Source organism: Populus nigra, chromosome 18 (genome assembly GCF_951802175.1).
Source record: "Populus nigra chromosome 18, ddPopNigr1.1, whole genome shotgun sequence".
NCBI classification, from domain to species: domain Eukaryota; kingdom Viridiplantae; phylum Streptophyta; class Magnoliopsida; order Malpighiales; family Salicaceae; genus Populus; species Populus nigra.
The window spans coordinates 6,596,262-6,612,687 of NC_084869.1; the positions used below are offsets into that span (position 1 = coordinate 6,596,262).

The 16,426-nt window shown below is 35.9% G+C and overlaps 1 protein-coding gene across 1 annotated transcript; it reads left to right on the top strand.

Annotated features, from left to right (window-relative positions):
• Positions 1 to 11,065: 11,065 nt before the first annotated feature.
• LOC133678849 (isoaspartyl peptidase/L-asparaginase 1) lies at positions 11,066 to 14,191 on the top strand. The gene is made up of 4 exons (XM_062101362.1): positions 11,066 to 11,308; positions 11,585 to 11,818; positions 12,386 to 12,472; positions 13,548 to 14,191. Exons 1-4 carry the CDS (start codon positions 11,147 to 11,149, stop codon positions 14,025 to 14,027), a joined length of 963 nt encoding a protein of 320 aa, XP_061957346.1. The 5' UTR covers positions 11,066 to 11,146; the 3' UTR covers positions 14,028 to 14,191.
• Positions 14,192 to 16,426: the final 2,235 nt, after the last annotated feature.

Genomic DNA, 16,426 nt, shown 5'->3' on the forward strand with positions numbered 1-16,426 from the left:
GGATATTAAGAGTGTTTAAGCAAAACACGAGTGATGTGAGGATTTTTTTACCACTATCCAATTTTTACAGGTATTATCATGTTAGATCAAAACAACACACCACCCCCTCACGATGTAAAAGTTAAATTTCAAATGCAAGCCATGACGAAGATGATGGAAAGAACGAATTTCATGATGGGGAATGTGTGTGACAAACTTGAGAAGGTGGGAAAACATGGTAACATGGCTGGAACATGTACCCAAGATGTGAGAAAGGTTGAGGTTGAATCGAAATCAAACAATGACAGTAAGGCCGAAAAGCCAAGGTGGGTTGATAATGCGGATTTTGAGGAGGACGTTGATGATATTGGTGATGGTGGTTTTAAGGATAAGACCATAGGGCATCGGGAATGTTTTCGGCAGCCTAAAAACCAAAGGGATTTCATGTATTTTGATGAGGTGTTATGGCAAAAGAAAATGAGGATTCAAAAGGAGAGGTGGTATTAAAGGGAGAGAAACAAAGAGATTAGTGTTCTAAAAAATAAATCTAAGAGTTTATCTCGTATTCTAGGGGAGATGAAGCAAGAACTTGATGTGTTAATAACAATAGTCAATCCCAGCAAGCTTCAGAAAAAGAGGAGAAAATACGCTGCAATGATGATATACGAAATAGAACGGCTGCTACTTTCATCCAAAGTTGTTGGCGACGATTATTGGCAAGAAAAGAACTCCAAAGGCTTCTAAAGGAGGCTAAGGAATTGTCCATCCAACTTGTTGGTGATTCGAGGACGAATCATCTTGAAGAGAGAGGGAATGATACGATCCAGGAAAGGTCAAATTCGGATTTTGATGTAAAATGTACAACTATCAAGTTTTATGGCAACAATCATAATTCTTAATCCGACCATTGGATCAAGCTGAAATTTTACATGAAGTCTCCTGACATGTTGTCCTACATGGGGTTACAATTTCAGATCAATCAGAGTTCAGGAAAACATCTCAATACAGGTCAACAGAAGCTGTATGAATTTTGTTATTTACTTCCTTTTGACTTGTGGACTTCCTATTTGGCTAGGATTCTTTTCCTAAAAGGATGTGGTAGCTTATTTTGGAAATCTACTAATTCTACAAATATCTTTAATGGGCTGCAACATAGTTTCCAAGTGTCGCAAGGATTCATAATTATTTCAGAATCCTTTTCTTACAAGGATTCCTTATTCATTCTAGCTACAAAAAGGAAACAAGACTTCAGAATAAATTCTACCTTCAGATCAGATTTCCTAGTCTATTTGGGACTTCTTAATGGTGACAAATCTGATTCTAGCGTATTTAGGATGGTAATTTTCGGATTTTTATTATTTTTTTCTTAATCTTTGGGGTATTATTACTTATTTGGGTCAATTTTAAGTGGGCTTAATATAAATCTACCTAAGGGGGGTCCATTAGGGTTTATTTAAGTCTAGAGTTAGTATAAATAAAGGCATAACCAGATATGTAAGGTAGACAATTCAAATTAATAAAACTTGTTTGTCGCACTGTGTGTGTGTGTGTTGGTGAGATAATCTCCCTTCCATGGTTCTCTAAAGAACTGAAAAACAACTTATCGAAGAACAACTGTGATGCGAACCTTGTGATCACGCAACCCACAATCAAGATTGAGATCTGATCCCGGAAAATCAAAATAGGTCTGATAGGAGTGTGACACAATGGAAACCTGCCCCAAGGCACAAATACTATTGGATTGAGTAGAATGACGCCACGAAGCTAGTTAATCTTTGATAAGTCATATTCAATTCGTTCAAGAACTAAAGAATGCAAGAATCACTCTTACACATTAAAACTGAAAAAAATTCAGAAGTAATTATCATCAAAAGCTGCAGAAATTTTGGCTTACATGAGTTTAAATAGTTCTTGAAAAGTTAACCCTAAGGACCCCTTATGTGGACTTAAATGAGGTCCACTTAAAACTGACCCAAAACCCTAAATTAAAAAGCCCATAACTTAATCCAAACAAGCCTTGAATCCTAACTGAAAACAAAGTATTAATCCTCTCTCTCTCTCTCTCTAATTTAGGGTTTTTATAATCCGTGAATGGGATTATCAATGTTATTAGTAGCACATAGCGCTGTGGTGTGTCCAAAGACATTGCAATTACTGCACTTTGACGGTATCCATTCGTATTCAGCTGAAATTGTTATGAATAACCCATTTGGACAGCGAAGATCATATTCCTTAACCAACGTCTTCGAAGCATCTGTCTCAACGCAAACTCTTGCGTAACTAAGCCTTTTACGCAACAATGTCGTATGATCCGCATGAAAGGGGACTCCAATAGCATTCGCTACACATCTCAACCCCTTAATAGTCCAATACTCGAGAGGGACATTATACAGCCTAACCCATACCGGAACTCTTGCTAAATCATCTTTCAAAAATTGCATGTTCGGTTGCCAACGTTTAAGCACCAAAGGCCTGTTTGCCATGTGCCATGAGGCTCTTTCCAGCACATTAGTGGCATGATCGACAGAATCAAAGGTGAAGATGAAGAAACCATTATCCGAAGACAAAACTTCTGATAGACCGTAGGAGCTCCATATTCTTTTGGCAATAGAATTAACCACGGGATACGGTAATTTCTGCCCCACAAAATGACCAACTAGGGTGGATTTCCAAAATTCGCAGCCATCTTCAAACACATCAAGTGGAGGAGCTACTGTCACACGACCATCAGTCATAGTAGGGGGAGCAAAGTGCAGATTACGGACTGAACTAATGCCAAGGGTCTTGCTACCCTCATTGTCATCAACATCAGAACCCTTCAAAGCATTTAAAAAATTCAATTTGGGTCTAAGTTTTAGTTGTTCTTGTTGATGAGACCCTACCTTCACCTCATCAACTTTAGAACCCAACACATGGTTCATTTCTGGAACAACATTAGAAGCTTGGACGGAGTAGATGTAGCTCCGACAGCACCACACTCTCTCTCTTTCCTCTCTCTCTCTCTCTCTAATTTAAGGTTTTCTTTGGTCAATCAGTGTTTTAGGTATGCATTTATCACATATGCGTTGCACATCTTTTTTTCATTTTAGGCCAATAAAAATTTATGCAAGCCTCGTGATCATGTGGTCACGCAAAAACACCAATTCCCGGAAAGCCAAGTCAATCAGGTTTGATAGGAATGTGACACAAAGATAACTTGTAACCAGCACTATTAGAAATTGAAAACCCCACCCAATGAATATTGATTCGTGAACGAGAAGTATAAGGATGACGCCACAAAGTTAGTTGTTCTTCGATACGTCGTTTTCAGTTCCTTAGAGAACCAAGGAAGGGAGATTATCCCACCAACACACAACAAGTGCGACAAAAGAAGTTTATTGATCTGAAAATTATGTACCCTTACATGTTCTGTTATGCCTTTATTTATACTTAAAGAAACCCTGATGGACCCCCCTTAGGTTGACTTATATGAAACCAACTTATAATTGATCCAAATAAGTAATAATAATCCAAAACTAAGAAGAAAATAATAAAAATCCAAAAATTATCATCCTAAATATGCTAGAATCATATTTGTCACCCTTAAGAAGTCCCAAATAAACTAGGAGAAATCTAATTTGGAAAATTTATGTTGTTGCCCCTTTTGATGTCCTTGATTAACTTGGATTTTCTTATTTAACTTGGACAAATAAGAAAAGAAATTTCCTCCTTTGTTGCTGATTTAATTACTTTCCTTTCTAAGTTAGGAAAGGCATTAATAATCATCTCCTCTTTAGGAATAAGATCTAGCCAACTTCCTTACTTAATTAGGAGAATAAATTGTTGGATTTCTATCCTTGTAGCTTTAGGAAAAAAACAGGTCTAACAAGGCTGGTATGGGGCCAGACATAGTTTGGTTGGATTCGCCAAATCACAGATTCTCGATCAAAGTAGCTTGGGAACAACTAAGACGTCATCGTCAGATGGTTGAATGGCATGACATTGTGTGGTTCAAGAATGTTGTTCCAAGACATTCATTTCTTCTATGGATGGCTGTCCAACAGAAACTCACAACTCAAGATAAACTTCATCGGTTTGGTATACATGGTCCCAATAGATGCTCGCTCTGCCTCCGCAACAATGAGGATCACAACCACTTGTTCTTTGAATGCTCCTATACTAAAGCGATCTGGTGGGATGTTTGTGACATATGCGACATTCCAAGAATGACAAAAGGCTGGGATGAATGGATTCGATGGGCCACTGTCTCTTGGCATCGCAAGAGTTTCGTCAATTTTTCTCGTAAACTGAGTTTTGCAGCTACAGTGTATCATGTATGGCAAGAACGGAATGCAAGGATCTTTGCTGGAATGTCTAGAACTTCGAATTTGGTCTTTAATCAAATCGAATGTATCATTCGTGATAAGCTTGATTTGATGAGGAATGTCGCACCAACAAATGAAAACAAAAGGATCCAACGAGCTTGGAGGGTGAATACCATAGATTCTTAATTTGTTAGTTAGCTGGTTGTGTTGGTTCCCCTAACGAATCTAGTGAGGTTTCAGTTTTATGGTCGGTGGCTAGCCTGTAGCCATATGTTGTTTTATGTTTCTGTTATCATTGTAAATCTGGGGTATGCCCCTTATAATGTTTGTATCTTCTTCTTTTAATACATACGTCAACTTACCAAAAAAAAAAGGTATGGGGCCAGACACATCAGCCTTTGTTCCACACGAATTGGGCTTTTCTTGGACCCGAATTAGATGAATTAAAGGTTGTCCTTCATGCTCCTTAAATGTCCCAAACCCCTCTAGGTCCATCTTGCTCCATATGTTCTAAACAAGTCTATTCAATGCTTCTTTAAGCTTTTTTACCCTAGCTCTTGTAATTGACCCAATTGGCACATCCAATTGGTCGTTGGCATGATTACGTTTGGTGTTAAGCTAATCCTCATCATCCCCTCTCTCTTCAAAAGGATTCGACCTCGAATCATCACCTGCGTGAAAGTGCATCAGCCATAATGTTTTCTTTTCCTTGCTTATACTTGATCACATACGAAAATGTTTCAATAAATTCAACCCATTTGGCATGTCTCCTACTCAGCTTACTTTGCCCTTTTACGTGCTTCAATGGTTCATGATCACAATGTATCACAAACTCTTTGGACCATAGGTAATGCTGCCACGTCTCTAAAGTCCTTACCAAAGCATAGCGCTCCTTATCATATGTAGGATAATTCAAGGCTGCCCCATTAAGTTTTTCGCTGAAATACACAATGAGCCTCCTATCCTACATTAACACAGCTCCTATACCACTACCTGATGCATCACATTCAACTTCAAAAGCTCTCGTAAAGTCTGGCAAAGCTAAAACAGACGCCGGACAAAGTTTATCTTTCAACGAATTAAAAGCCTTGTCCTGTTCATCATTCCATTTGAATCCAACAGACTTTTTCACAATTTCAGTTAAAAGTGTAGCAATAGTACTAAAATCCTTCACAAACCTTCTATAAAAACTAGCAAGTCCATGAAAACTCCTTACCTCACTTACCCATTTTGGTGTAGGCCAATCCCGGATGGCCTTACCGATTTTGCGCAGTTACGACATAGCCAAGAAACACAATTTTCTCCATGCAAAAGGTACACTTCCTAATATTAGGATACAATTACTCACTACGCAATACACTAAGTACATTACGAAATGATTAAGATGCTCATTTAAGCTCTTGTTATAGATCAAAATACACAACAACAAACTTACCTATAAACGCACGCAATACATGATTCATTAAACGCATAAATGTACTACACGCATTTGTAAGTCCAAACAACATGACTAACAATTCATACAAACCATGCTTAGTCTTAAATGCAGTTTTTCACTCATCACCCTCTTTCATCCTAATCTGATGGTACCCACTTTTTAAGTCAATTTTATAGAAAATACATGATCCATATAACTCATCTAGCATGTCATCAAGCCTATGAATAGGTTGTCGATACTTTACCGTTATGTTGTTGACGGCATGACAGTCGACTTCCTCTATGTTCATCCTTTTTAGGCACAAGTAACATTGGCACAACACAAGGGCTCATACTATCACAAATGTACCCCTTCATCATCAGCTCATCTACTTGCCTTTGAAGCTCCTTCATCTTTTCGGGGTTGCTTCTATAGGCTGGACGATTATGAATTGAAGCTCGGGTACAAGGTCAATTTAATGTTCAGTTCCCCTTAATGGTGTTAATCCACTAACGATGTCTTCAGGGAATATATCATCAAACTCCTGCAACAAAGAAACAGTCACACTAGAAATAGCAGAATCAAGATCGTTAGAGTTAAAATAAGTCTTATTATACACAAGTAAGATCATCGGCTTGTTAATGAAAACGCAGATCTGATTTGAGCTCTTTTTGCGTAAAAATTAGGTTGTTTCTTTAATTTTTCCACACTATTATCATCACACCAGCTTACTTTCTTCACTCCTCGGGTTTTACCTCCACTCTCAACTGGTTTAATTAAAGATTTAGAGGTAGCTGAATCTGATGGTCTTCTCTCACTATTGTCCTCACGTGAATTTTCACTCTTCTCATCCTCACACTACATTTTTAATTTTATTTGATTATTATACACTTATTTTGGAGAATGAGGTACATGAGTGATGGTTTTACCATCTTTTACAATAGTGAACCTATTTCTCAACCCATCATGAATTGCCTTCCGATCAAACTGTCATGGATGCCCCAAAAGTAAGTGACTAGCATGCATTGGGACGCCATCACACTTAACCTCATCAGAATACTTTCCAATAGCAAATGCAATCAATACTTGCTTAGTAACCTTCACTTCACCACATTCATTCAACCATTGCAATTTATAAGGCCTAGGATGCTTAACACAACTCAGATTCAATTTCTTCACAAGAGTATCACTAGCTACATTAGCACAACTACATCGATTATCATGCTATTTAGTGACTAGCTCCTTTGATTATCATGCTACATACCTTGTTTTGGATGTGAAATCAAGTGTGAAATATGTTTTCCCGTTGCTGATCTACATCATCTTCTTTGATTTGCATCTTCAGCGCACGCCTTATAACCAAGGCCTCCCCTCAACTGGATATGCAATCTCCTCATCACTATAATCCACCAAAGGTGGCATCTCTTCACTTTCAGATTGTCACTTTCAAATTCAACCTCCTCATTGTCTCTTATAAGCATAACTCTTCAATTTGGACACCAAGATGCAATGTGTCCTTTCCCTAAACACTTAAAACATTTAATATCTCTATCACAAGTAGGTTGAGATTCAGATTTACCTTTCCAATCTGTATGAGCATCCTTTTTTGTGTTAGGTGGTTTGGCCTTTGCATAAGGCTTTGGTTGGACAACCCCCTTTCTCTTTAGATTCAGCCTCCATGTTGAGGAAGATGAAGCCGAATTGGTTTGAAAACGCGTACTACCCCTTCTTGTTATTTGCCTCTCCACCTTTGTTGCCATATGGACCATGTCCTCCAATTCCACACAATGTTGTAATTTTACAACATTCGCAATGTTCCTATTCAGTCCATTTAGAAATCTAGCCATAGTAGCTTTCCTATCCTCAATCACATTAGCTCGAATCATTATGATCTCCATCTCCTTGAAATACTCATCCACGAACCTAGAACCCTGATTCAAACCCTGCAATTTCAGATACAAATATCTATAATAGCGGTTAGGCACAAATCCCCTTCTCATCAACACTTTCATCTCCTTCCACGACGCTACCGACCTCTCTCCACTCCTCCTTCTACTAATTGCATTCTTATCCCACCAAATCAGTGCGTAATCCGTGAATTCGATGACTACCAATTTTACTTTCTTCACCTCCGAATAGTATGGCAATAAAAAAATCCAATCCACCTTTTTCTCCCGCTCCAAATATGCCTCGGGATCATTCTTACCTTGAAAGAAAGGTATTTTTCAGTTTGATAGGATCCAAATCACCATCTAAATCATCATGTCCCCCAACACTACGAAAATTTCCCCTTTGGCCGAATTGACTCCTAGTTCTATTCCCATTATCCCTTTGGTTTCTAGGCTACCAAAAACCTTCCTGATGGCCTATCGTCTCGCCCTCAAAACCACCATCACCAATATCATCAACATCCCCCTCAAAATCCTTATAATCAACCCACCTTAGCTTTTCGGCCCTACTGCCATTGTTTGCTTTCGGTTCAACCCCAACCCTCCTTATGTCTTGGGTGCTTGTACCCTCCTTATGTCTTGGGTGCTTGTACCAGCCCCGTTACCATGTTTCTCCACCCTATCAAGTCTGACAACACACGTTCCCCAACATAAAATTCATCCTCTCCATGATTTGTGTCATGGCTTGCATTTGGAACTTAAGTTCTCCCTTGGGTGGGGGTGGTGTGTTGTTTTGATCTGACATGATAGTACTTGCAAAAATTGGTTAGTAGTAAAAACATATCCTCACGTCGCTCTTGTTTTTCTTAAACACTCTTAATATCCTCACACGCTCACATCTTTCATCTCACCTACTTGCGGAACTAAAACCAACACCAAATAGAACCATCTTAGTAGTGCAATCCAAATATGTATATATGACTCAAGAAGCAAGAAAAACCAGAAAACAAGCAAAACAAAACTGTGATGATAGTCTCGCGAGTACCAAGCGAATTTATCCGAAATATGAACGAAATTAAAGACTCGAATAAAAACAGAAACAAAGTATGCAAAACAATGAAACAACACCCAAATATGTTGGATATTTTGAAAATATACTACAAGAAACAAAAACAAAGGAAAAAAAAGTGAATTCCAAAAGTTGACGCAAAACAAACCCATTTACGACAAGCTAAGGCACCGTTTGGGAACGCGGCTGCGGCCACGTTCCCAAAAAATTTGAATTTTTTTTTTTTTGCTAAAATTTAATATGGTTTGTACGTTTTGGATCGTTTTGATGTGCTGATGTCAAAAATGATTTTTAAAAAATAAAAAAACATCGTTGGCATGTATTTTGGCACGAAAAGTTATTTGAAAAACACCCGCAACCACACTGCCAAACACGCTCTAAATCCGAATTTGGAACCTAAAGTAAATGATGTCCAATTGAGCTAAAATTTCAGATGTAGTGCGATTTCAATCCAAATAGACAACATATAAAATTTGAGAAATTTACGATAAGGTTTGATATGCTGACGCAAAAACATTATGAGTCAAACCTTATTAGACCCAAAATTGAAAACCAAAGCCAACGATATCCAATTGACCCCAAAATTAATGTGGTATGATTAGGACCCTAGTATTTAGAGTATCAAATTTGAGCTAATTCCGAGTTGATTTGATCCAATTTGCCCTTGTTTAGTTTTTCACGGCAGAAACCAATAAACGTCTTTTTAAACGATTTTTTTTCTCTTTTTTTATGCTACTGATATATTTTGGATAGTAATAGAATGAAATAACAATTTTTTTATATGCCGTAAATTCAAGGAGAAGAAGAAATTGGACACTAAGGAATTTTTGCGGAATCAATAAGAAACAAAATTTTTTTTTTTGGTAAGTTGACGTATGTATTAAAAGAAGAAGATACAAACATTATAAGGGGCATACCCCAGATTTACAATAAAACAACATATGGCTACAGGTTAGCCGCCGACCATAAACTGAAACCTCACTAGATTCGTTAGGGAAACCAATACAACCAGCTAACTATCAAATTAAGAATCTATGTTATTCACCCTCCAAGCTCGTTGGATCCTTTTGTTTTCATTTGTTGGTACGACATTCCTCATCAAATCAAGCTTATCACGAATAATACATTTGATTTGATTAAAGACTAGATTCGAAGTTCTAGACATTCCAGCAAAGATCCTGATTAATGGAGCCAAGCTCTGATACTGAATGATGTGAATCTCTTGAACACACAGTCAAGCAACCCACATGCAAAGACACCAATTCCAGGAAAACTAAGTAAATCAGGTTTGATAGGAGTGTGACACAAAGATAATTTGTATCTAGACATCAGCACTATTGGAAACAGAAACCCCCACCCAAAGAATATTGATTCGCGAACAAAAAGTATAAGGATGACACCACGAAGTCAGTTATTCTTCGATAAGTTGTTTTTTAGTTCTTTAGAGAACCAAAGAAGGGAGATTATCCTACCAACACACAACAAGTGCGACAAAAAAAGTTTATTAATCTGAAAATTGCGTAACCCTTACATATCTGGTTATGTCTTTATTTATACTGACTCTAGACTGAAACAAACCCTATTCAACCCTTTATGTGAACTTATATGAGGCCTACTTATAATTAAATCCAAATAATATAAATAAAACCCAAAACTAAGAAGAAAATAATAATAACAATAATAAATCCAAATTTAATATCCTAAAAATGATAGGATCAGATTTGTTGTCTTATAGAAGTCCCATATAAGCTATGAGAAATTTGATTTGGAAAATTTGTACTGCCGCCCCTTTTAGATCCTTGATTAGCTTAAATTTCCTTATTTAACTTGGATAAATAAGAAAAAAATTTCCTCATTTGTTGCTGATTTAATTACTTTTCTTTCTAGGCTAGGAAAAACATTAAATAATCCTTCCCTCTTTAGGAATCAGATCTGATGAAACTTCCTTGATTGTTTAGGAAAATAAATTGCTAACTTTTTATCCTTGTATCATTAGAAAAAACAAGCCTAATAAGGCTGGTATAAGGCCGGACATATTAGCCCCTTGTTTCAAATGAATTGGGCTCTTCTTGGACCTGAATTAAATGAATTAGAGATTGTTCTCCATGCTCCTTAAATATTCTATGCTTATTTAGATTCATTTTGCTCCATATATTTTGTACAAGCTTATTTAATGTTTTTTTAAGTATTTTTGCTCTAATTCTTGTAATTAGCTTAATTTACACCTCTGATAAATCGTTGAGATGATTATATTTAGTGTTTTACTGCTTAAACTAAGGTTTATTTAACTTGCCAAACAATAGTAAACTGTGTTTCGGATAAAAAATTAAAGTTACCGCTGTCTGAAACACTTGCTCATAGCGTAAAAGTTAGGCTGAGCACCTTTTACACTGGAATCATAGTGGTATAAAATATCAGTGGGGTTTCCCTCCAACGGAAGTAGATAGAAAGAGAGACAGTGAAGAGCGGAGCCAAGAGAGCGTAGAAAATGGGGTGGGCAATTGCACTACACGGGGGGGCCGGAGATATATCACTTTCACTTCCAGCAGAGCGTCGCCTCCCTCGCGAGGCGGCTCTCCATCACTGCCTCCAGATTGGTGTCGCCGCTCTCAAAGCCCAAAAGCACCCACTCGATGTTGTCGAACTTGTGGTACGTACTATACGCAGTCATGTCTGAAACATATTCTGAATCCGTTGGAGTTGAAAGTGATGATCTCTTGTATTTTTATTGTTTGATCCAATAAGCCCACCAAACCTAAACCTAAACCTAAACCTTGACCTCAATCTTCTTAATAAACTGGTAGCTCTATACTTTCAATTTGTTTTGCTTTTCTTAAGATGCTCTGCTCAAACTCTTCGTTTCTATCAGTTAACTTTCCTCTCTCTCTCTCTCTCTCTCTATATATATATATAATGAATGCTACAGGTCCGGGAATTAGAGAACCATCCAAACTTTAATGCTGGGAAAGGATCTGTTTTGACTAGCAGGGGCACTGTTGAGATGGAAGCTTGTATCATGGATGGAAATTCAAAGAAATGTGGAGCTGTTTCTGGTCTCACCACTGTTGTTAATGCCATATCTCTAGCACGATTGGTCATGGACAACACTCCTCATATATATCTTGGATTTGATGGAGCTGAGGCTTTTGCTAGGGAACAAGTGAGTGATACTCATTCTCTCTTCCTGCGATATTTTTAATTCCCACCAACCCAAGTTCACCTTGTTTCATTTTTTCCCAATTGAAGTTCAGTGTGATTCCCTGCTTCTAATTACCCATTTTAGTTGTTCTTATCTTAGACCTAAATGTTCAAAAATGTTTGTCAATTATATTCTGGGAATGATCTTGAAAAGAATGTATAGAATTTCAAAGATTTTGAAATTTACAGCATTCATATTGATATCTGATCCTTGTCCCTGTGCAATATCTCACGGTTGATGCTGCTAAATTGATGTATGCTTGGCGAATTTGGAGAGATGTTTTAATAATTCTCCTTTTAACTCTTGTTTTCCATCTCCTTAGCAGTTTCTTATTATGCTTCTGTTTCACAAGCTTTAATAATTTAATGTTCTTATTATAATTGATGTACTTCAAGCATTTGTTATAATGAATGTAACCAAATTTAAATTTATCTTGAATACTTTCGTAAAAAGATTGTCTCTAATCTCCATGCATGTGGATCTTTTCACTGGGATTTTCGTGTATCTGTGGCCTTTTGAATTCCGTAGGGTGTTGAGACCGTTGATTCCAGTCATTTCATTACCCCAGAAAATATTGAGAGGCTTAAGCAGGCAAAAGAAGCTGACAGAGTCCAGGTATGCTTCTCATCTTTCATTTATAGGTCAGCATCAGATTCTGGCATGTTTGAATCATGCTCTAGTATATCTTAGCTTCATTTACTGTTTATAATCTGCAAGATGCATGTTAGTACAATCATTGTATTCCCAGTTGCCACACATTTCATTTGTTTTTCGGAAACTAAAATCCTAGAAATCCACTGCTATGAATCTTGATCATGGTTGTTATAAACTTATGATACACAACTTGAATCTTACAATTCGCCTCAATTCACACATGAAACGATGTGGATTATGGGGTGAATTGCAGGTTTACATGAATCATGCGATTCAGTCACCATTCAGTTCAGTATGATTCATTGAATTTAATGCATCAACTCCAATAGAAAATAAAGTAAACTGCATAATTTTAAAAGAGATGGGTAATTATAGGAATGCGAAGTCTAGAGGACATGGATGACAACAACATATAAACAATTTTCTTTGGTAAATCTTTCTTTTTGAAACTGAGATGAATTAGATTTCAGTAAGAAAGAAAAGGGTGAATTAAAGTAAGAGTGCCAAAGACAATAAGAATGACATTAGTGATAATGATATCAAAATTGAAGAAAATATTACAGTTTGTTAAAACTAGGACATTTTAGTAGTTTAACTAGCTAGAAGAAGCTTTGAGACTTTGGGGTCATTGAGTGACTGGGAACTAACAAATCAAATGATTGATGTACATTCTTTTTCATAAATGATAATTTTTCCTTTGTTGTAATAATTATGTAGTATGTTATTTATCTTTTATAATGTCATTTGCATTTCTTACTGAATCTCACGCTTTGCAATTCAATGTGATTTGCGATCCCAAAAATGGACTTTCTGATCTGCGATTCAAATCTTGATTTTCCATGATCTTGATATTTAATATGAATAAAGTATGACAATGATTGTATCTTATTACTTTTGAATGGTTGAAATGTTATAACATCATTGATTAGAAATCTTCACGAATTCTCAGGTGTTTTGCATAACATTATATGCAAGCTGTATAATACTTCCATGGTCCTTTTGATTTGAAGCTTTGATTTTTATTCTGCATCCATAGATGGATTATACACAACCAATTCAGAAAGATGAAAAAAGTGAAAGTCCAACCGGTAATGGAGATAGCCAAATTGGGACTGTTGGATGCGTTGCTGTTGATAAAAATGGGAACTTAGCCACAGCAACTTCTACAGGTGGGTTTGTTAACAAGATGGTGGGTAGGATTGGAGACACACCCATAATTGGGGCAGGGACATATGCCAACAATCTTTGTGCAGTTTCCGCTACAGGCAAAGGGGAAACAATTATACGCGGCACTGTTGCTCGGGATGTGGCTGCCCTTATGGAGCATAAAGGTCTCTCTCTCAAGGAAGCTGCAGCTCATGTTGTTGAGTGTAATCCAAGAGGGGATGTTGGGTTGGTTGCTGTGTCAGCCAGGGGAGAAGTCACCATGCCATTTAATACAACTGGGATGTTTCGTGCTTGTGCTACTGAAGATGGGTATTCAGAATTAGGAATATGGCCTTCTGTGCAAGATTGAATGATTTTGGTGAACTTGGTTGCTTGAAGTCCCGTTGTCAGCGAATGAGAACTGGCTTAAAATGTGTAAACACTTGCATCGTGTGTAATGAATATTCTGTGAAAGAAGTTGCTTCAGATTCATCAATCTTAAAATGCTTGAAAATCATGGCCTTGACTTTTAAATCAACTCCTCTAAAAGAGAGCTGTCAGCTAGGTGTCTACTGGTTTTTTTTTTTTAGTGTTTCATTTTAATGTTTGCATAAACTACTTGGCTTGGGATTTTAGAGGTTTTTCTTTAGCTTATTTTCTAATATGAAAATTACATTTTACTTGCTTTAACATTGAACATTGTTCTATTCCAATTTTTTTTTTTACTATGATATCAGTATTTTCTTATGACCACTCACTTTGGCATGGGTAATTGCCAGCGGAAGCACTTTTTTGGTAGATAAATCTGATGCTAAAAAAATATTTTCAACAAGTTCTAGGACTTTTTATCGAAACTGAAAAATACTGTAAGTTTGGTTCAAGTTCATTAATATTTTCGAATTAATTTTCTGCCTAGCCTAAATAATATGTTAGAATGGGCTATTTTCTAAAGAAGTTTAAGAATAAATCTTTTGTTTGGTATCATTTCTGTTTTCTATTTTTTTTCTTCCTTTCAATAAGTTTGATTTTTAAGTTTATTTTTTTAAAAAATATTGTTTGCATGCAAAGTAAATATAGAAAAAAAATGTTGCTTCCAACAGAACATGGGACAATGGAACCAGACGTGCAGCTGGAAGGCCACGTGCTCTTTGTGAGAGGCCAAGTCTTTGTTCTCTTTCCCTCTTTTAAGCGACACCAAATTCTGGAGCACCTAGTTACGGGTGTTTGAAGGAACTTGTAGAAATTTTGGTGGAAGCACAAATCTCCTTGTCCTTCATCAACAGGGGAGTTGAAGAAGTAGTCGATTGGTCGATTAGAAGTTATGATTGATAAAAAAAAAATAAAAGTAATTGACCACCAAAGTTTCAATGCCCACCCAAATAAAAAAATACAATCCTATTTAGAGTGGGACCCTTAACAAAATAACTAATAAAAAATAAAAAAAATTAGTAATCAATAAAAGAAGAATTTATCTTGTATTAAGATTAATAAACCTATTTATCTATTACTAATATATGTATAGGATTAAAATTATCTATGTAAGTAGGATTCAAAATCTATAATAGTATAAATAGAGCCATATATGGTTAGCTTCTCATATTCAAAATCCTGCAATTTATTCTTCTTTTTTCAAGAGGTTTTTATTTCTTTTAGTGCTTTCTTATTTCTTTATTTTCTACTTTCTTTATTATTAGGACTCAAGTTTTCAACAAACTCATTCTCTCTTAGAGTTATTGTGTTTACTTTATATGATAGTATTTTTAGAATTACATTTCCCTAATTGAGGGTCCGAGATCTAAAATCCACACTTCATTTTATTAGAGGTAGTCTTGTCATATTCAATTCCAAGTATAATTAATTGACAATACTAGGAAAGTGATTGACTACAATAAAATGAGTTTTCATATCTTATCAAAATATTTAATCCTAATTAAAGCAAGAGTCCTCAATGGAATAAACTGATATTTGAAGAATAAGTTAGGATTCATGTAATTAAAAAAAAGCTGACACATAATAAGTTAGAATTCATTTGTATTTGGATTTATCATGTAATTCCTTTATCTAATATGAACAGTTTATATAGGCTTAGATTTAAGAATTTACTTTAAATTAATCCATGAATAGAAATAGTATTAGTGAATATGCTCTGTAGCTAGTTAGTTGGTTACATGTAGCACTGATTTTATTCATGTAAAAAATTTATTGTTAATAAAGGTTTTCTTTATCTTTTATATTCATTTATATTTGCTTAATGAATCCAATATTTATTTAATGAATCTATAGTAAAGATAAAGTTTATAGGACAAAAATGTTTTGCAAAGAAAATTATAAAGTTGTTATAATTGTGATATTCCTATTACATCAAAGCATTGTTCCTAAATGCTTTTAGTCAATGTTCTATTAAGATTGAATATTAATTAGAGTTGTTGAGACCAATGCATATTATATTTTTTTCTTTTATGAAAGGAAGCAGTTGCTCTTATAAACTGAGGTATGATGAATACCTAGAACTAATATATAGGGGCTTGTCAGATGACATGTACACTAAACTAACCCGCAAGAGAATTTCATATGAAGAGATCACCTATGTCTATAGAAAGATTCATGTGATGGTTGTGTAAGTGATCCTTGGACTTGAGATCACAAGTTATCTTATATAAGAAGTGTTTCTGCTACACGTTATCCTAATCAAGGATAACAAACGGGAAGATATTGTGTATAACATAAACTATATAAAGATATTTAAGTAATCAAGAGAGGATTCATCAC